General features: G+C 37.3%; 5 protein-coding genes, 1 long non-coding RNA gene and 1 pseudogene across 9 annotated transcripts; 5 read left to right on the top strand and 2 right to left on the bottom strand.

Moving 5' to 3' along the window:
* The first annotated feature begins 2,553 nt into the window (after nt 1-2,553).
* On the top strand, nt 2,554-4,659 carry LOC104771418 (dihydroflavonol 4-reductase-like). The gene is made up of 6 exons (XM_010495935.3): nt 2,554-3,004; nt 3,090-3,259; nt 3,348-3,542; nt 3,631-3,790; nt 3,867-4,059; nt 4,175-4,659. The coding sequence occupies exons 1-6, from the start codon at nt 2,887-2,889 to the stop codon at nt 4,470-4,472; spliced, it is 1,134 nt and encodes a 377-aa protein (XP_010494237.2). The 5' UTR covers nt 2,554-2,886; the 3' UTR covers nt 4,473-4,659.
* A 1,128-nt stretch (nt 4,660-5,787) lies between these two features.
* On the top strand, nt 5,788-8,121 carry LOC104771417 (proteasome subunit alpha type-1-A). The gene is made up of 2 exons (XM_010495934.3): nt 5,788-6,341; nt 7,458-8,121. Exons 1-2 carry the CDS (start codon nt 5,991-5,993, stop codon nt 7,920-7,922), a joined length of 816 nt encoding a protein of 271 aa, XP_010494236.1. The 5' UTR covers nt 5,788-5,990; the 3' UTR covers nt 7,923-8,121.
* Nucleotides 8,122-8,979: 858 nt separating this feature from the next.
* LOC104771416 (uncharacterized) lies at nt 8,980-9,972 on the top strand. The gene is made up of 2 exons (XM_010495933.2): nt 8,980-9,247; nt 9,542-9,972. Exons 1-2 carry the CDS (start codon nt 9,127-9,129, stop codon nt 9,772-9,774), a joined length of 354 nt encoding a protein of 117 aa, XP_010494235.1. The 5' UTR covers nt 8,980-9,126; the 3' UTR covers nt 9,775-9,972.
* Nucleotides 9,973-12,594: 2,622 nt separating this feature from the next.
* On the top strand, nt 12,595-14,288 carry LOC104771415 (general transcription and DNA repair factor IIH helicase/translocase subunit XPB1-like). Its single transcript, XM_010495932.3, has 6 exons — nt 12,595-13,084; nt 13,171-13,214; nt 13,331-13,370; nt 13,468-13,630; nt 13,720-13,770; nt 14,014-14,288. Exons 1-6 carry the CDS (start codon nt 13,075-13,077, stop codon nt 14,087-14,089), a joined length of 384 nt encoding a protein of 127 aa, XP_010494234.1. The 5' UTR covers nt 12,595-13,074; the 3' UTR covers nt 14,090-14,288.
* A 245-nt stretch (nt 14,289-14,533) lies between these two features.
* LOC104771412 (uncharacterized) lies at nt 14,534-16,006 on the top strand. Its single transcript, XR_764824.3, has 3 exons — nt 14,534-14,862; nt 15,341-15,442; nt 15,553-16,006. It is a non-coding gene; the product is annotated as an uncharacterized LOC104771412 (long non-coding RNA).
* Nucleotides 16,007-16,304: 298 nt separating this feature from the next.
* Nucleotides 16,305-17,208, bottom strand: LOC104771413 (zinc-finger homeodomain protein 13 pseudogene; annotated as a pseudogene). Its single transcript, XR_015592219.1, has one exon. The product of XR_015592219.1 is annotated as a zinc-finger homeodomain protein 13 pseudogene (transcript).
* Nucleotides 17,209-17,334: 126 nt separating this feature from the next.
* Nucleotides 17,335-19,942, bottom strand: LOC104771414 (uncharacterized). 3 transcript variants are annotated; one of them, XM_010495928.3, is made up of 10 exons: nt 19,742-19,936; nt 19,437-19,508; nt 19,259-19,333; nt 19,040-19,120; nt 18,525-18,605; nt 18,208-18,277; nt 18,033-18,124; nt 17,896-17,937; nt 17,727-17,807; nt 17,335-17,562 (listed from the first exon to the last, which is right to left on the bottom strand). In XM_010495928.3, exons 1-10 carry the CDS (start codon nt 19,766-19,768, stop codon nt 17,476-17,478), a joined length of 708 nt encoding a protein of 235 aa, XP_010494230.1. In that variant the 5' UTR covers nt 19,769-19,936; the 3' UTR covers nt 17,335-17,475. The 3 variants fall into 3 exon arrangements, with proteins under 3 accessions (XP_010494230.1, XP_010494231.1, XP_010494233.1); XM_010495929.3 differs by lacking the exon at nt 19,040-19,120 and having other exon boundaries at nt 19,742-19,942; XM_010495931.3 differs by lacking the exon at nt 18,525-18,605 and having other exon boundaries at nt 19,742-19,912.
* Between the last annotated feature and the right edge of the window lie 344 nt (nt 19,943-20,286).

Here is a 20,286-nt window from a genome sequence, read left to right as displayed (position 1 = left end):
CTTGGTGAAGATGGTGATTTCGCCTTCTGAGTGGCCAGCTTTCACGCCTTATCTAGAGGACATCCAGGCGGATAGAGAGGAGTTTGCATCATTTTCCTTAGTCTATGTTCCTCGCTCACAGAATGGTAAAGCGGATAATTTGGCGCGACGTGTACGCGCATTTCCGCAATTAATTACCTTTGTAAACAATTTCCCTTCGCATTGGCTTGTTTGAGCCAATCTTGTATGCTGTTGTCAAAAAAAAAAGTAAAAACTTATCTCTAACGAAGAATATTTATATATTTATTTCTAGAAAATATATTTCATTTACAAAAAATATCAATATTTTCTTTTAAATTTATTTTAGTAGAAATTTTAAAACCCGCACATCGAGCGGATCCTAATCTACTTATATATAAGAATAATAAAAATATTCAATTAGAAAAAAATAGACTTAAAAAAAGTGTGTGCGGAGTCATGGGTCTCAAATTAACCCGCTTTGTCAAGAGTGACAAGTTGAGGAGAAAACAATATCTCATATACTATTTGGTTATTCTCTGGTAGCTAAAGTATGGACTGCAGTTCCATTTCTATTACCGCAAAGCTCAGTTGCAGAGGACAGTAAGCACATGTTAATGTTGATGGAGCAAACTGAGATACCAGAGCAATTAAAAAATATGCTGCCCTGGATCATTTGGGGATATGGAAAGCTAGAAATGTAATAATTTTCTCTTAGAGAGACCATGATCCTCATGTCCACATTGCTGCATGTAACAACCTGTCCTGTGGGCCCCCACTAGCCTCACTGCTAGCCCACTAGCCTCACTGCTAGCTGCCCTAACGGACCCCAAGCTGGCCCTGCAGGGCATCGATCCTAACCCATCACTGTAGATATCCTAATCCACCAGTAGGTTATTAGTGCGCCAGGCGTTCCTCGAACCCTGGTCCTCACCCTTTAACAACTTTTCCACAGGACAAGTTGCCACCAATTGACCGGCAGACAGGTTGTTACAATAAATGACAAGTTGCCACCAATTGATCTGCAGGTCAATTGGTGGCAACTTGTCCTGTGGGAAGGTTGTTAAAGGGTGAGGACCAGGGTTCGAGGAATGCCTAGCGCACCAATAACCTACTGGTGGATTGGGATATCTATAGTGATGGGTTAGGATCGATGTCCTGCAAGACCAGCTTGGGATCCGTTTGGGCGGCTAGCAGTGAGGCTAGTGGGGGCCCACAGGACAGGTTGTTACACTGCAGCTCATCGGAAGGAATGGATTAAGCAACAATGGATGTTGTCTCACGAGCTGGCTAACGTAGATCGCAACAGACTGAATACAGTTGACCATTGGATTAAACCGGCTTCAGGTAGACTAAAATGTAATATCCATTCTACTTGGATGAGTGATTCATACTATTATGGTGAGGCTTGGATTTTATGCAATCATGTTGGAGATGTCCTCCTCCGTGCCACACATGCCGTTTTCCAAGGACGGACCGGATTTCAGCAGAATTAAACTGCATTTTTTTGGTATCTACAAATTTTACATAATCTCCATATTACCTAGTGTGAAGTATAGACGGATTATCATGCCGCAATAGCAGGGTTAGATATTATTTAAATTATTGATCTATAGTTAGATAATCTACTTTGATTTCCGAATTGTGTTTAAATATATTATAAAACTAAAACAATAATTTGATTTTTGATTTGTGTAGAAAACAAACACAACCACTATTCACTTTTTATCGTAATAAAAAGTTTCAATCAGCTAATTCTATATATATTATCATAAATATAATAACTTATAATAAAATAGTACTATAAGTTTTTTTCTGTGTGTGGCACTGGTTACTTCTTAGTATTATTTTGCAATGTGGCACTGGTTCTTACTTCTTAGTATTATTTTGCAATCTCGTTTGAGTTTTAAGTTCATAAATTTAAAGTTCAGTAAATGTGGTTCATATCGACTTTTTCTCTCTTCTCAAAATTTGAAAATTATTTGGACAATGAATTTAAATATTTCATATTTAAGTCTCTCTTTTTTGTTGGAATGTGAAATGAAGTTTTTGGATACTGGATCCATATATTTTGGACGCAATAAATCAAGTTTCTCTATGAACCAAGTACACTAGTTAGTAGTTATTGGTAAAGTGAGCGCCAGTAGACCGGGTAAATAGAGCAAATGTGATTGGTGAACAAAAACCAATTATGTATTGTCTCGGTAACTAAGTAGCAGATGTCGTAGTAAGTAACAGACATGCGTGTTTATTTTCATGCTTAAATGGTATGGACGGTTGCCTGCTTCTTGTCTTAGGGACCTCACGAATGATATCGACGTGAAATGTTGGTTTCCACAAATTTTTCTATAAACTTGAACAAATAGAGTTATCTCCCCTCTCCACCACACACGTTTAGATTGTTTTTATTCATTTTATGATTTGCTTACATAAATATTTGACTGTATATATATGTGTGTGTTTTCTTTGTCAATGAAAGTTGAGTTTAATAATAAAGAAAATTTGAAAACGATAAATTAAAAGAAAAAAGAACGTAGAAGAAACTCTCGTCTTTCTATCTCCCTCACCAAACAAATTCTAGTCAAAGGTATTACACCCACCGGTACAACTAAAAAATACACACCGAAGGAAATAATAAAATCAACTTACCAGATTGTCACGTACCATACACATCTCTTTAGTCTTTCGCCAACCAACGTTCCTCACGTGCTCTGCCGGTTGGTAATCACGTGTCCGGTAGCTTCTTTGTTCCTTTTTTGTTTTCTTCAATAAACGATTCTTGATCTCTAGTGCCTTATTTATAATGTCTTCGTAGCACATAGAATTGTACCAAAACCTAAACAATCTTTCCCTAAAGCACAATCCATCTTAATTTGTAACACAAACAAAATGGTAAGTCAGAGAGAAACCGTGTGTGTAACCGGCGCTTCGGGATTCATCGGTTCATGGCTAGTGATGCGATTGCTGGAACGTGGTTACTTTGTTCGTGCCACTGTTCGCGATCCTGGTACGTATCTATTTATGTTCTTACAAACTCGTTTCTCCTAAGATTATATAAACTTAACTTTAGTAACCGGATTTAATTTATAAAGGGAATTCGAAAAAAGTGAAACATCTCCTTGACTTGCCAAACGCCAAGTCGAAACTCACTTTATGGAAGGCCGATTTGTCTGATGAAGGAAGCTACGATGACGCCATAAAAGGATGCGACGGTGTTTTCCACGTGGCAACTCCCATGGATTTTGAGTCAAAAGACCCTGAGGTGAGTATATAGTATATATGGATAATTAATAAACCTCTATTGGTTTTGACATCCATGCTTAATTGATTTTTTAATGTTTGTGAATCAGAACGAAGTGATAAAACCGACAGTGAATGGAATGTTGGGGATATTGAAAGCATGTGTCAAGGCAAAGACTGTACGGAGATTCGTATTTACTTCATCTGCGGGAACTGTTAATGTCGAAGAAAATCAGAAGAGTGTCTATGATGAAAAAGATTGGAGTGATCTTGAGTTTATCATGTCCAAGAAGATGACAGGATGGGTATACATACTAATTAAAATCAATTTAGCTAAGGCTGATCTTCTTCAAAGTAATTTAAAGTTGATCATATATACGTTTTTTTTGGCAGATGTATTTCGTGTCGAAAACATTAGCGGAGAAAGCAGCGTGGGATTTCGCCAAGGAAAACGGATTAGATTTCATTAGTATTATTCCAACACTGGTGATCGGTCCATTCATCACAACATCTATGCCGCCTAGCCTCATCACCGCGCTCTCTCCTATCACTCGTACGTGTGCGCTTCTTCTTTTGTTTGAATGTGAATTATATTATATCTAAAACGATGAATAAATATAATGTTTCAGGGAAGGAGGCACATTACTCGATCATAAGACAAGGACAGTATGTGCATTTGGACGACCTATGTAATGCTCATATCTTCTTGTACGAAAAAACTGCTGCCGAGGGACGTTATGTTTGTTCCTCTCACGATGCCACCATTCTTACTATGTCCAAATTTCTCAGGCAAAAATACCCCGAATACAACGTACCTTCAACGTAAGTAATACCGGCTAAAGCCTGATCTCCTCGGGATAAGGCCTAGAGAAAATATTTAGGCCTAGTTTCCTTAATTGTGCAATCAAATCTTTTGCTAAATAACTCTTTGGAACAGGTTTGAAGGTGTTGATGAGAATCTAAAGGGCATTGTGTTCAGTTCCAAGAAGCTGACTGAGATGGGGTTTAGCTTCAAGTATAGTCTCGAGGAAATGTTCGTTGAATCTATCGAGACATGTCGACAAAAGGGGTTTCTCCCGGTTTCTTTGAACAAAGTTCCGAGTAAGGATGACAATATTGAGCTCATAACAGGAATTGGACTAACCGAAGGTATGATGTCATGTAACAAGACAGAACCAGGGGTAACCAGCGAGAGAAACGATGCTTCCATGCAAGCACAACAGATGTGTGCTTAGAAAATTCAACCTTTATTATATTATTATATTGTCATACCGATTTACGATTGGAGGTATGATTTGGGTTTGTCTTTACGTTACTAATCATAATTTATCATTGGCGAGTGATATGAACTGATTTATAATGTATGTGTGTGAGTGTGTGAGTGTAACGGTATATGAAATTATGAATGAGCCTATTTACGTATTTTAAGAGTGTTGTCTTTGAATCGACTGAACTTTTGCAAGTTATATTTGTTACAGCAAGCTTAGTCTTTGAATGGTTGTCTAGTAGTTTATCATGATATGGAGGTTTTGAATAGTGAAATGAAAAAAAAACAGACCAATATGGAGTTTTATGCTCAAGTGCGTACTAATTATACGAAGATTTTTAGTACGCAACAATGTATAACGCTAGTCTATAATTATGAATAGTGAATTAAGTGCGGACTAGTCTGGTCTGAAACATACTACACAAACCATTCATAGCCACAAATATGATTTGACCATTATTAAAAAGGACATTGTAAGACTACTTACAATAGTCACCTTTTAAACGGTTGAATAATTTAACTGTTGGAATAACTATAATGGGGTGTTGAAAAAATAAAAATAAGATGATGTGGAGACAACAGTGTTAAAACTCAAAAAGGTGGCCTTGCTCGCCAAGTAGCAGATAATGAGTTGATGATTTTTAAAATTATAAGATAATATTTAGATAAAAATATGTGTTTAATTTCTATTGGATGCTCAAATTTCAAATATTTTTAACCCAATCCAATGATTTGAGATTAATTATCTAATAAAATATGAAATTTTATTTAAATATTTTTATACCAAAACTCATCATATTTTATTCTCTATAAATAGAGACTTGTTTCACTTAATTTGGATTCACAAAAAAAAAAACCATATTTTTCCTTTTTTTATAAAATTATTTAATATTTACTTATTTTAGTTTTTTTTGTTTTTTTTTGAATTGAATGTAAAATTAATTCAAACTCAAAAGACTGTTTCATAATGACTGTAGACTTTCTTTAATATTAACTGTGATTAATAATATGTAATCACAAAACTATAAGCAAAAATAAAAATGAAAATACGATGTTGTAATTTTATTAAATAAACTATTATAGAGAATAAAAGTGATGTTAGTGTTGATGATGATGTGGAAGAAAAAAAAGATGAGCGTGGCGTGAAAAATAAATAAAAGGGTGTAGTAAACATCAAACAAATTTGGATGGTCTAAGATGAGTAAGATATCCATGTACTGTAATTTGTTTTCACAATTAAATTTGCACTATTATCATATCAAAATGATTGATGCTATCGGCTTAAAGTCTCGGCCCAATACTTGGGCGAACATTAAATGAAAGCCCATTTGTTAAGTTGTATCGAAGAGAGAGAGAGAGAGAGAGAGAGAGAGAGAGAGCTAAAGAGCATCCATGGCTTGAAGGAAAAGAAAAGTTTCCTGAGATTTCGTCTGTTCTATAAAACCCTTTCGACGACGAGTAAAGAAGAAAGAGAGAAGAAGCAAAAATGTTCAGAAACCAGTACGACACAGATGTTACGACATGGAGTCCCACAGGTCGTTTATTCCAAGTGGAATACGCCATGGAAGCAGTGAAGCAAGGATCTGCAGCAATTGGACTCAGATCTCGTTCCCATGTCGTCCTCGCTTGTGTCAACAAAGCTCAATCAGAGCTTTCTTCTCACCAGAGGAAGATCTTCAAAGTCGATGACCATATTGGTGTCGCAATCGCTGGTCTTACCGCCGACGGCCGTGTTCTCTCTCGGTATATGAGATCGGAGTCGATCAATCACTCCTTTACTTATGAGTCTCCTCTTCCTGTTGGTCGTCTCGTTGTTCATCTTGCTGATAAGGCTCAGGTTTGCTCTTAGCTATTACTGTAATTGTTGATTTAGATTTGGGTAATTTTGGAATCAATCATACTCACTTTTGACTCACTTAGCTTTGGAATCGATTACACTTAGTTTTGTGTGACTCACAAATTTAGTCAGATAGCTTCTTGAATTTGCGCCTAGGGTTTACATGTAATGTCTTAGTGATTTGCTCTTTTCTATGATGTGATGGTATGCTGAGAATGTGTTTTTGTCTTCTTCAATTACTGATTTTAGTATGTGATGAATTTTTGATGATTTGGAATTAGAGATGAGGTTAAGAGCAAGTGTAACAGTGATCTGAGGTGATTAAGGCTTAAAATCAATAAGGGTTTGCTTGATTTAGCGGATACTGAGTTGTAGGATTTTATCAGTTCCTGTTTTGTACATTCTTTGGATGTTATTGTTGTCACAGCTGCATAATCGTGTATACAGAGGTTTTACCTTTACCAAGACATGTCATGACATTAGGATTTTGAGAATGAGTTTTGTTTACTTGTTTCCCGTACATTTACTTGTTTCTGCAGTTGCCATTAAGAGGATCTATCGTTCTTTCGTCTAATAATTGGATTTAGGTTGTATAAAACATCCACTTTGAAATTAGGATGCTAGAAGACTGAGTTTTGATTGTCTGTTGGTACTTTTACTTGTTTGTGTAGTTGTCACTAAGAGATTCAATTGTCATTCGTTTATGATTTGGATTTTGGTCTTCCTTTTGCATCTAGTGTTCCATTTGTTGGCTTTATACATAGTTTGTCCTGCCCTCATCTTTTTTCACTTTTCTCACCGCTCATTACTCCTGCTTTTATGTCCGTCATCTTGCCTATCATTATGTGATACATATCACTTCTGTTTTATCTCTCTAACTAATGGTTTCTTAAATTAGCTAATGTACTTTTCTGCTACATCTCACGTTTGTTGATGTCTATAACGCAACTGTTGTTATATTCCCATTTTTAATTGTTGGCTTGCTACAAAAAGCCACTAGCAATATGTCTTTCTAAAACGAACAGTCTTACATGTTTCTCATTCTTCTGTTTCTATGTGATACTTCTTGATCTAAATAAGAGACTATTCTTGTGTGTGTGTTTTCCTTGTGAACAGGTCTGTACCCAACGATCATGGAAACGGCCCTATGGTGTGGGTTTACTAGTAGGTGGATTGGATGAGTCTGGCGCCCACCTTTACTACAACTGTCCAAGCGGAAACTACTTTGAGTACCAAGCTTTTGCTATTGGATCCCGTTCCCAAGCAGCAAAGACCTATCTGGAACGCAGGTTTGAGAGCTTTGGGGATTCTTCAAGAGAAGATCTGATCAAAGATGCAATTTTGGCTGTTAGGGAGACATTGCAAGGGGAAACGCTGAAGAGTTCTCTCTGCACAGTCGCTATTCTAGGAGTCGATGAGCCATTCCACTTCTTAGACCAAGAAGCGATACAGAAAGTGATCGACACATTTGAGAAAGTGCCAGAGGAAGAGGAAGGCGAAGACGAGGCCGAAGCTGGTGCTGCTCAACCTGCAGAACAAGGTGGTGCTGGTGCAGGTGACGTTGCTCCAATGGAAATGTAAGGGTCTTGTGTGTGTAACGCTGGAACTATTTTATTTTGATGTTAGCTGGATTTACTTTGCAAAATGGCTGCGGGTTTAGATGTATGCTTGGGAACCTCGTGAAGTTGTCATTTGGTGATATAAACTCAATAGCTGCCATTAAGACTTTTCTAGTAGTTTGCTCTTTTGGTTTTAAATCTGAAATCTGTTCACGACTTCCTATCTCGTTGTTTCTGCAATTCCTTGGTGAGTTGGTGTCAAGCTAATAATATCACACACACCAAACTTTGATTATAATATCAAATTTATGATTAGTTCGACATCATTTAGTCAAATAGAAAGCATAAAAGGCCCCCTACATGGTGACAACTACGGAAAACATTGGATAATGCGGACCATGTAAACCAGACCCATTGACTTTGCCTTCTCTCTCAATCATTTCCTTATCCACCATTTGTTTCCGTATATACCATAACCATCAAAGAAAAAATGATCAAGAGTTTAGAATTGTTATCTACGAACTAGTTGATCATATAAAATTAGATTAACAAAGAACAAACGTGTTTTTGGAATACGAAGCCATTTTGAACTAAGCACTAAACAACGTCCAAACTGATTGAAGAATTCGGGGGAAAAAAAACAAGAAAAACACCATCTTTCAAGATTCATATTTGTATAAATATCCTACATTCCGAGAAGGTTGTAGCGACAATACAAAGTCAAACCATTTCGATCAAGAACATAGGAGCACTAAATTGTTCTGTGAATATGGGCATCAAACCCTGATTCTGCAACATTGTAACATCAAGTCATGTGGTCTACCATCTATCTAGTCATAGTTGCTATTTAACGTTCCAAATATGGATTTAAAATTAGTCAGTTGGACCAAATGACAAAACAAAAAAATTAGGAGCGGATTAGACCGGACCGAAAATGATACCAAAACAACCACCATCCTAACCACCAAACATAAGTTAATTAAATCAAACAATTTGTTGAAATGCTTGACTTCATGCGAGATTATTAAAACATACAAATAAAATAAACAAGGAAGAAAGTGTTGAGAATGTTATGCAAACATGGCCAGCTCGCCGTTTATTTGTTGGAAGAAGTTGTCTTCTTCCCAAACCCATTTTGTATTTTCTGGTTTGGTTATTAAGGATGAAACAAACATCATCAATCTTTAATTTGGTCAGAAAATAAAAATAAAAATTGTTGTTGAGAAATGAAAGGAAGGGCCTACGTCATGATCTTCTTCTTCTGGGCTCTTCTCACCATTATCACCCCAATGATTGTTAGCTGGTCTCAATCTCTCAAAAACCTTCCAACACTCTCTGATGATCAAGGTATACTTCTTAACAATCTCTTCTTACATTAAACGTCATTTACTCACTTATATAAGATGATCGTTGACTCGGTCCTTCAAAGGAAGTTGAACCTTGCATCTTCAATTCAATCCCGCTTGGAAAGAATTATTTAAACCCAATAAGGGTATTATCAAATGCTTGTTCCAGGCTTAGGGAGGCTACTGGCTCAGCCCCGAACGTTTTGGTTGATAGATAAAACTGAACATTTTAGTTTTTCTTCTATAATGATCCCTTGTGTTCCAAATATTTAATACTTTTTAATATGGATTTCAGAAAAAAAAATCAAGGACTCTAGTCCAAGGCGGATGATGGGATATTCAGAAGAAATGCATTTGGCACAAGAGTTTTTTAGTCGCGTAGAAGAAGAGAAGTTGGTAATGGAGCCTTCGATGGCGCCAACGCCTCAAGATAACCCTGTTATGCCTTCACTATCTTTTGCGCGATTAGAACAACATGAAGGATTAGTCGCTAAAGATGCACACCCCATGAGTTTGCGACAATTTTAAAGAGATTCTTTCTTTGTTTGTTTGTTTATATCGGCGATTATCTATATTATCTTCTTTAATCAAGGAAGTGTTCATAAGGTTTTTTTCTTATCTTTTTGATTATATGAAACCTAATGCTGGCGACAGAAGCTCTTGTAAATATATAAAATTGTCATCCTTTCGACAAAAGCCAATGGTAAGAAACTTTCTTTTTGGTTATGATTGATTACTACTATATTTTGAAATATACGGATGCATGTTTAGAGATGCCAAACTAAACCTAAAGACGTGTGGATAAAATGGTATGCAAAGTAACGGTCTATGTTCGCATAATACTGTAAAGTCGAGATAAATCATTCAGGCAAAACAAATTTATGTATATAATGTATGTGAGTCTCACTTTTTCGCCTGTATTAAAGGTTGTGATTGCATTTGTATTAGGACCACCAACCTGGAACCAGTCTGGTCTCTTTGAAATCTTGTTGAGCGAAGTAATCTTTTTCGGCGATGTCTTCTTGAATAATGGTTTCACCAAATGTATCATGGATACGATCTACTTCTCCTATCTTCTCAACTACATTCTCTTCATACTGGTTGATTTGTGGTGGATTCTTTTCTTTTTTATAAAAAATTTAACGTTAACGTTTTTACAACCAGTGCAAACCAGGCTTGTGACGCCCCACCACTCTATAGCCGGACAAGCCTAGAGCGGTTACATAATGCCACTACGGGAAATTTCACCGAAGCAAACCAGTCGAGGTTCAAGAGGATTCCTTCGCCCCAGCCAGCTTGCCTCAGTGAAATCTCCCCTGTTCCAAGTCGACTACCAGGCATTTCAACCGTTCATCGGCTGGACCATTGTGTTGGCCCGGAAAAGGTCAATATTAGTTTCATTGCCACAAATTATAACAAAACCGATTAACTTGTATTAGCACAAAATAATACAAATTAATTTATGATAACAAACGTAAATCCCAAAACAATTGAATTACTCCAAAATATCGCATAGTAGGAGGAGGGTAAATATATCCCATAAATTTATAAAAAGATAGACACAAATTGCACCATCCAATTTTCCTACGTTTGACCCGGGTCTAGACTCTCCTCTCGGACCTTATCCTGCAAAACAAAAATGAGTCATGAGTAATCTAATATTACTCAGTGAGCTGGGTATCCCCCTACCATGCTTTCTACCTGTCTCTCTTCGCTACCCCTACAACAACCAGCAAGGAGCAATCAACACGCAATGTGGAAGCAAAATGCCAACAAGAAACATTAAGCAATCAACAAGTAACAAATAAATAAAGACTCGCAACTACTAGACGCTTCAATACTCCTAGGGCCTGCGACAGACTTCTGTTCCATTCCACACTCCATAAGTGATGAAACCACAAAGGTTACCAACACCAACACTTGGTCGGGAAACTGAAGAGTTTAGGTTCAGTGTACTCGAGCTCATGTCCTTTCCGTCATTTCTTTTTAACACCGTTTAACCTTGACGTTGCCGTCCGTTTAGCTGCCCCTCTCTCCTCTTGACGAGCGTTAATTCTTCTTAACCCTTATTAATTTTCTTTGTGTTAAGGCCTAATTTTCACTTAAGCCTTTTTAATCTATTTCAATTTCTTCCTCTTCTCTCGTTCTTGGGCCATTATTTCCTTTCTATTTTCTTCCTTTGGTTGGCACCACTCAAACTTCATGTCTACTTCACGTACCATTTGATTTTCTCTCGTTGGTTTCAAGTTCTTTTTTCTCCGTCCCCTCGTTGGTTCTTCGTTATATATATTCTCCTTCTAACTCGTCAGTCTTTCTTCCTTAGAGTTCCTATTATTTTCGATCGTGGAAATCTCCCAGCTAACAAACCATACCTTCCTTATTTCATTACACTCGGTATTCAACGTTGGCCTTGGTACCCTTTGTTTCTTTCAAATTTCCTCGGACATCTCTCGGTTGTTCTTCTTCATTAATATTAAATTGTCTTTCCAAGTCCTTTCCAAGCCTTTCGAACGATGAATTATGCTTGGTCATTCACTTCTGGGTAAGGGTCACTACAAGGCTTGCAAGCCATTATCATATCGTATTTCCACAATGAGGAGAAGAGATAAGAACCGGTCCCTCATTTTTCTATCCACCATAGAGATTATCCAAGCTGCTGCATTAGGTGGGTGTCCGTGTCTTCTGGTGTTCCGCTCCCACCAAAGGTTATAGATATCAGTTTGAAAGAAGTAGCGAACATGAAGCTGTCAAGGCGATCATGCCATTGCTCGCAAACTGAAATGAGAAGGGATTGACAGTCCGTTGTATACTTTGTATTGAGTTTTTTTTTTGTTGTAGCTTCCCAAACTTCTGATCCAAAACTGCATGAAAAGAATAAGTGGTTCCTAGACTCATGAGCACTGTTGCAGAGAACACACGTCCCATATACTCCATTGTTCCATTGGTTCATGCGGTCTCCGGTTGATAATCTGTCTTGCATAGCATGCCAAACACATAAGGAGAACTTTGGCATCATCATGTCATTCCTCTGCTAGATCTTTTTACTGAATCTGAGGAGTTGTCAATCGTACCAGAGGAAGTGTTAGACACCCGTTACAATGATAAGGGCGTGCTGGAGGCACTGGTTCATTGGAAGGGGTTGCCTGATATTGAGAAAACTTGGGAGGTGGTCAGAGAATTGCAGAAGCAGTTTCCTACTCTAGCGCTTGAGGACAAGCTTCATTTCGATTGGGGAAGGGGGGGAGGGGTATTGATAAAGGAACAGCAGCACGTGTGGAGCAAGAGAGGAACACGTGGGAGTAAAATAGTTCATTGCTTATATACTTTGAAAGTAGAATAGTTCGGATTATGTTGTTTGTGAGGAAACAGAGTCGTATGTGACTTCTGAGAAGAGTTGGTTATGATCTAACTGCATCTAGAGGCCACTCTTGTTATTAGTTGTAACACATTGGAGTTTTTTTTCTTATAAAAAAAAAAAAGAGAATATAAGACTATCCTTATTGGTAGTTTTTTGTTGTTTTTTAGTACATTTCTTAGGTGTAGATAGATATTATTAATTAATCAAACATAAGTTAAGAATTGCAAGAATCGTTTCTAATTTTAGGAATGAAAGAAACGTCTCTTGTGGCACCCTCCTCGACATCATCAAACGAGTAACAGTCTCGCCATAACAAAAATCGCCGGAGACGCAGCTTCCTTCGCCAATTATCTTACACCGGGATTTTTTCACGGCGCCGTTTGCCTCCGTCGCGTACAATTGTAGCCTTCTGAGAAATCACGATCTGATAACAACCAGGGGAGAGCAAAAAAAGAAGAAGAAAGATCAATATGGGGAACGGTAACAGTCTCGATCTTAGGGATTTTTGTTTTTGGCTTAGTAAATCGAATTATCCGGTCAACAATTTGGGAATTTTGATGTTTCAGGTGAAAGAGGAAGACCTAACAAGAAGATGAAGTACGCTGGGAAGGTTCGTGTTGAATATTTTCCATCATATTTAGGTTTCTTCAGTTCAATGCTACTCTTCAGATTTTATTATGGGCGTTTCAATGGAAGTATAATGTGATATTAGTGTAAAATTCTCAGGATTACTATGATGATGATGCTAATGAGGGTTCTCGTGATGGTAAAATTGATTACTCTCTCTCTCTCTGGCATAGTTAGTATAGATACATTTTGGAATATTATTGAATAGAGTATTATAATGGGGTTTGAACGTGAAGGAGAGGAGAAGAAGAGGGATTTTACAGATTTGGAGTTGAAGCCAGATCATGGGAACATGCCTTTGTGGGCTTGTGCTGATGGAAGGATTTTCCTGGAGACGTTTTCTCCTCTCTATAAACAAGCTTATGATTTCCTTATCGCCATTGCTGAACCTGTTTGCAGGTTCTCATCATTACATATTTGTTTTAGAGATTTTGATGTTGTCTTGATTATATCAATGTACAAGTTATGATTTTGGATTTGATTTTCAGGCCAGAGTCAATGCACGAGTATAATTTAACCGATCTAGATTTTCGTCTGAGGTATGTTGAACTACTCAAGTGATATACATACCATGATTAGTTGTTCTCAAAGGATTCTCGTAGGTTCTCTTGGTTTCGTCTTTACATTTTAAGTTCTCTTGAACTATATTTCAGCTGGTAGATAAACTCATTATCCTTCTCCTTAAGCTCCTTAATTCACTGAATGTGGAATTCATATTTCTTATACCAATATGTGTTCTCCTCAGTTTGTCGAACCAACTTGATTTTTTTTTTTTATGCTAGCCATATTATGACGGTGATGGATTTACGATTGGAAAAACAAGCGGTGAACTTGAGGCTGGACCCGGAGAGCTGTTGAATGAAGCAGAATTGGCAGCAGCAGCAGAAGAGAAAGAAACTCACTCGTTTGAGATAGACCCAACACAGGTGATGAGTTGTATTGATGAGTTGGTAGTGTTGTATGATCTTTACTTATTATTTTACTATATTTATTACTAAGAAACACCTAAACTTGGTTCTACCAAAAATCAACAAAATTTTCCTTTTCTCTTAACAAAGTTTCTTCTCTCCTTTTTATAATTAAAAATGCCTTAAGAAACAACTAAGAAACACTACCAATAAGGATAGTCTAATAAAGTAGCTCATTTGTTAGCACAATTTGAATGTATTGATAGAGAGTTTTATGCTGAATCTTGGCTACAAGAGCAACTTTGAATGGAACAAGTTTAAATAATTAAAGAGTTATTTACGAAAAGAGCACCGACAACAAACTAATCTTCGGATTTAGGTACTGTGGGTACTCAACTTCGGATTTAGGCACTCGACACACCGCAAAAAGTCGCTTTTGCCCTCCACTCGCTGATGTCATCCTTCCTACTCTTTTTTTGGGTTTCGATATCTCTCTTTCTCTCTTCGCCCATCCTCTTCAACTTTCTCAATAGTTACAAACCAAAAATTCCGGTGACCAACACCAACGGCGTAGGAGTCATTGATTTGGAGAATATATATAGCAGCTTTAGCGGTTTGATAAACCAGCATCCAAGCCACATCGACACACGATTGGTAGCGATTCAGGAATTGCGATCTGGGTTATGAAGACTAGAGATTAAGTCAATAAACCGCTCGAAATAGGTTTGATATGGATGCTCTGATTTTTTTTGGTAATTTGACGGAAAGGCTTCTCAAAAATCTCGAAGATCTTGTTTGTAATTAGCTAGGGTTTTGCCACGCCTCCATAGATCAACCTGTTCCGGTTTTCCTACAGTAGTTATATCTCCTTGTATATATATACTTAGATTTTGGATAGTTTAACTTTTTTTAGGTTTTGCTAGAATTGCTAGCTAAAAGGGGAATTATGTCGTTTTTCTTGATTGTGATTAGTTCATAGGCAAAACAAAATACAAGATAGTTTGATGATTGTCAGTGCTTGTGATATGTTGCAAGTGCTTATTGCTTGGATTTGAGACATGTTTTGCTTGGATTTGAGACATGTTTTGCTTGGATTTGAGATGTGTTATTAAAGTTTTTTTTTCATGCTCTGTATTTTCTAATTTATGTTTATTAATTTGCTTTTCTTTTTAAGTTTATGGATTTATTTTAATGATTGAAGGTTGTAGAAGATGAGGATGATGACTCTAATGCAGAATCCACTGAGGTTTGTACTTATCAAATCAAAGAAAGATGAGGCTTGTTTCTTCAGACTCTAGCCAATGTGAGGTTTTTTTTTAGCAATCGTACAGCTATTTAAGTCTGTTAGGTCGTTTCCTTGTTTTATTATAAAAGTCTCCAGTACTAAGATGACATATTCTTTTATTTTTATAGCTTAGGTGCGGTTAAGATGTGTTTGGATACAGAGAAAACATCTACGATTCAGAGCTTGTCCTAAGGAAGGAGCCATTCGCATGATGTGTAACTATGGCAGAGGCCGTGGGAAGGTGCTTGCTTAGGAGCTTGACAATGAAAAAATAGAGAGGAAGCTGATTAGTGTTTTGAAAGAGATGGTGAGATTGCTAAGTACTTGAAACCCATGTTTGGGTTCCTTATTTACGATCGATTAGGGTTTAGTTTTTTTTTTCTTTCAATTTTTTTAATGTATAATCTACTGTATAGTGATCGATTTGGGTTTATACGTCTTTGATTAGGGTTCTCTATTTACTATCTATTAGGGTTTAGTATTCCCTTTTTTAATCTTTTTTATATTAGGTTCACCTTACATTAATGGTTTGAGTTCATATGATGTAATTTTTTAATTTTATTAAAATTTATTGTCATGATATTGGTATTTGTTGCTAACAGAGTTGACGTCATTTAGTTAGATTCTAATTACACGGTCTTTCTCGTTTGGGGGTAAATAAATCTGCTACAGTGACTTTTTCACTTTTATTAATCCCTCTCGCTGTCCGATGCCTAAATCCGAAGTTTCGCTGTCCGATGCCTAAATCCGAAGTTTCATTTCTCGAAGTGCCTGTTTTGATAATAAACTCATAATTAAATTAATAGAAGTACATTTTTGAGGGAAAAAAATCTACCGATTAGAAATAGGTTCCGGCAAATCCTTGGCCACAAAATTTGGGTAAGCCGAAAATGAAATCGTTAAATATTACACATTACATCATTACACAGTTACACAAAATAGAGTTTGGTAAACTCATCAGTTCTTATCCTTGTGATTGTTCATCCAAATCTTAAACTTGTTCCAATTTACTCCAATCTCTACACAAAACTCTTCAACTTCATCTCTCATCTCAGGTCTCACCTTCCACCGTAGCTTCTCCGCGTAATCCTTCATTTTCTCCGTCTGCTCCGCCGTAAACTTCGTCTTCAACCTCTTCACTCTCTTCTCCACCAAATCTTCTCCTTTCTCCTGTTTCTTCTTCTTCGCTTTGCTTTTTCCGCCGCCGTAAGGTGAGCAAAAGATCTGACGGAACTGCAGCGACGAAATCTTGAGAACTTCAAGAACCGTCTCGGCGACTCCGTTGTCAGTGATCAGTTCTTCACGGTGGAAGTTGCGGTGACAGCCGCATGCGGCGCAATTTAGAGACTGGTCTTCCTCCTCGGTGGCCGTGACGAACTCGCCGCAGCCGTCGTAAGCGGTGGTGCCGATATCGGCGGCGTGATTCTTCCTGCATTCTCCGTAGTGTGGTTTGTGAGTGACTTTGAAGATTGATTCGAGGATCGGTGGTGGCGCGTGATGAGTACGCGTGGGTTTGGATTTAGGTTTGCGTGTTGTTGGTTGTGGATAATGGACGTGGTCTCCAGTTTCACGGCAAATGGGTTTGACATTACGGCGTCGTTTGAGCTTTTCTTCTTCCTTTGGTTTGATCTCATCCATTTGTGATGATGAAGAAGAGAGGAAAAGGTTCAGAGGAAAGAGAGTGTTTGTGGGAAGAAGAGTCGATACTTATTTTCAAATTCCAACAAAACTTAATGGCTCGGTTTGTGATTTAGGTAGTTCCGTTTGGAAATAATTCAATTAGACCGAAATGATGGCTCGGTTTGACTGGTTAAATAGTCTACCAAACCGAACCAATACAGTCTTCTTTCAAGTTGTGGATTTGTTGACCGGAACCAAAACTAATCACCTAAGCATTGGTTTTGGTGTACTTTGGTTTTAATGCCCATGGCCATAAGAAATCAAATTATTAAATTCCAGTCAGAGACAAGGAAGAAAAATAAACACAACTAGTTTAACAAATACTTGTTCATGGTTTCTATGTCTGAGCTGAGAGACCATGAATGTAGTAGCTAAATGCTTGTCATTGCCAATACTTCCTTTATCAGTTTCTCAGTCAATTCTTTGGGCAGACCCATCACGCTATCCGTTGTCCCAGCCTGATTAATAACAATTTATCAATAATTCAACATTCATGGTTCAAATCGGTATAGAAAGATAAGAGAAACAAAATCAAAAGATCAACTTCTTGCAGTACATATTTGTAATCTATCTATGATATTGAAGGAATAAGAAGAAGGAGAGAAAGCAAGAGGATTCTAACCACTTCCTTAACACATGGCAATATTAGAGGATGCTCGATTAGGAGTGCACCAGCCACCTTAAGCACTGTGCCTTCCTCAATCTGGTCACCAACACAGCCCTTAACTTAGTAGAGCCCAAGTAATGTTAATAAGGTGACCTGTATTAAACTTGTACCAAACACCACTCACCAGTTTCTCGATAGTCTCCTCCGGTATTTCATTGAAATAGATCTGTTCGGAATTTACATCATCAGCTGGTGCTATATATATTTTACAAAATGTAAAATATCCCAACTCTAACGGAATACAAAAGTAAAAAATGTTACCTCCACTTTATCAACGCCGGATTTTCTGAGCCCTGTTTTGAGATTTGTCACAGCCACAGAACTCACTGTTGCTGTGTGTCCCTTGGAATAGCCTGCGTTTTGAATTTATATATATATATATATTTAACCTAAGCCTTTTGAGTTGTAGTTAACAAGGACGATCATGTGAACGTACCTCTTATGTACTCCCTTGCCTCTTCGACACTAGAGGGTTTCTCTCTGACGGTATCTTCATAGACTACCACCTTCACAGAAGTCAAATCATTAAATCCAAGTCTCTCCTAGACTATCCAATATCACCAAGTACCACTTATGTCCTTAGAATGCCCCATCTTTCATTAGTCAACTCGTAAAAATTACATACCAACTAACAATTTATACAATCTTTTCTCTTTAGACTCCATTTTATCACTAACCTAACCTATTTACTGCTACCTAGATGATAATATCAAAGTAAACTCTGCGCAAACACAGAAAGTTCAAATATAGTACTTGGTCACAAGTGATAAGTAAGGTCGACTTATCCTCCTCTATGTTGTCACCATCAGGGATCCGCTGCATGATTGCTTCAGCCTGGGAAAAAAATTTCGCCGGTTTATTAATGTGTCTGACGAAGAGGAAATGCTATATGAAACACCTTTGGTTATACGGTGGCCTAAGATAAGATCTATGCATGAAAGAAGGTCCTTCCAATTATTAAAACTCTGGCGGGAATAATATGAACAAAAAGAGGAGCTACAGAACATGTGATCTCATATCATGTAGGCAGAGCATAAAGATTTAACTTGCAAATACGGAAAACAAAAGTAGATCAAGACCTAGAGAAATCACACATAATGGAGAACCCTAGCCCGTACAGCAACTTCTGGTGCCAGACTAAGTAGAGCTATTAAGAATGTGTTTTGCCAAGAAGATGATGCATACCCAGAGACATAAAATGGAACTTGGTGATAGTAGATGGAGACTTTACTACTTACTAGTACTTAGCTAAATCAAAAACTACATACTGTATCCGATGCAATCAAGATTGTAGGTTGTTGTTCCTCATCCTCACATTCAGTATGTAGTTTCGACACAATGGCATCAGCCTGTGATGCAGTATGTAAATAAACGATGGGAAACAAGAAAAAAAAAAAAACATAAATGCTTTCTTCCTTTGAAGACTTCAAAGATCAATCAATATACACAAATAACCATTTTATTGCAGATGACTAATGAAGTTATACCTTTGCCTCAGCTAAAGCCAAAACCAACTCCTCAGGTTTATCTTTGCGGATGCTTTTCTCATCAATATCAGCACTCTACATTAACAGTTACAAGTAAACTTTTACTTTAATTAAACGAACCCAAATACAAAAATGCAATCTTTGAATAAGTTCAAAGGGACAAGAAATTATAAATTACCATGAGAGTGAATTGGTAACCCATGTCTGTGAGTATCTTACGTCGAGCAATCGAAGATGATCCCAAAATTAGCTGCGAAGAAAATTCAAATTGGAAAGAAGAATCACATCACCAACCTCTCTCTACATAGACACCAAAGGGATGGTTTTGAAAACGCAGAAAGGTTATAGCTTTGGCAAATACATTAAAAAAAAAAGGAACAAGCAAAAACATCAAATTCCAATGTTGTGGAGGATTCACAGTTCGAAACAGTTCAATTGCAGAGATGGGGGCAAAACTAGAAACCTAATGGAAAAGAAGCGAACCTTGAAGTGAGGATGAATCGATTCCATTTTTGTTCTGCAACTAGATTGCTGGAACTTGAATAATCGTTATCAATCAAAAACCTTGATACACTAAAATCGGAAGTGTTGGAGTTGGAGGCACCCGAGCAAAGCAGCAAATATTTTTTTTTGGTTTTTAAGTTCATAGAAAAGTTAGAAGTTTGTTCTGAATAACCCCATCAACTTCTACTAAATTGCATAACGAGCCCTTTTATTTTCAGTTATTTCGTTTCTCGGTTTATAAATTTAGCTGAAAACCAATGGCGTTCATCGAGAAGTTAGGGTGGGCAGAACTACCGGTAACCGAATAACCGACCAAACCGAACACAAAAAACCCAAACCGTAATCAAATCGAAGTTTCTCAATTAACCTGAATGGTTAGTAAAATCCCATATCTAAATTAACCGAAACAATAATTAAATGTTTAACCGAAATATCCGAAAACTATAAGATATTTAAAAAAAATCTATAATATGAAAGTTGGCTAATTCTCTCCCTCAGCATGCCACCTCAGCGTTTTAGATAAA

The sequence above is a fragment of the Camelina sativa genome, chromosome 20 (genome assembly GCF_030686135.1).
Source record: "Camelina sativa cultivar CO46 ecotype springtype chromosome 20, ASM3068613v1".
NCBI lineage: Eukaryota > Viridiplantae > Streptophyta > Magnoliopsida > Brassicales > Brassicaceae > Camelina > Camelina sativa.
This window is presented reverse-complemented; position numbering and strand designations above follow the sequence as displayed.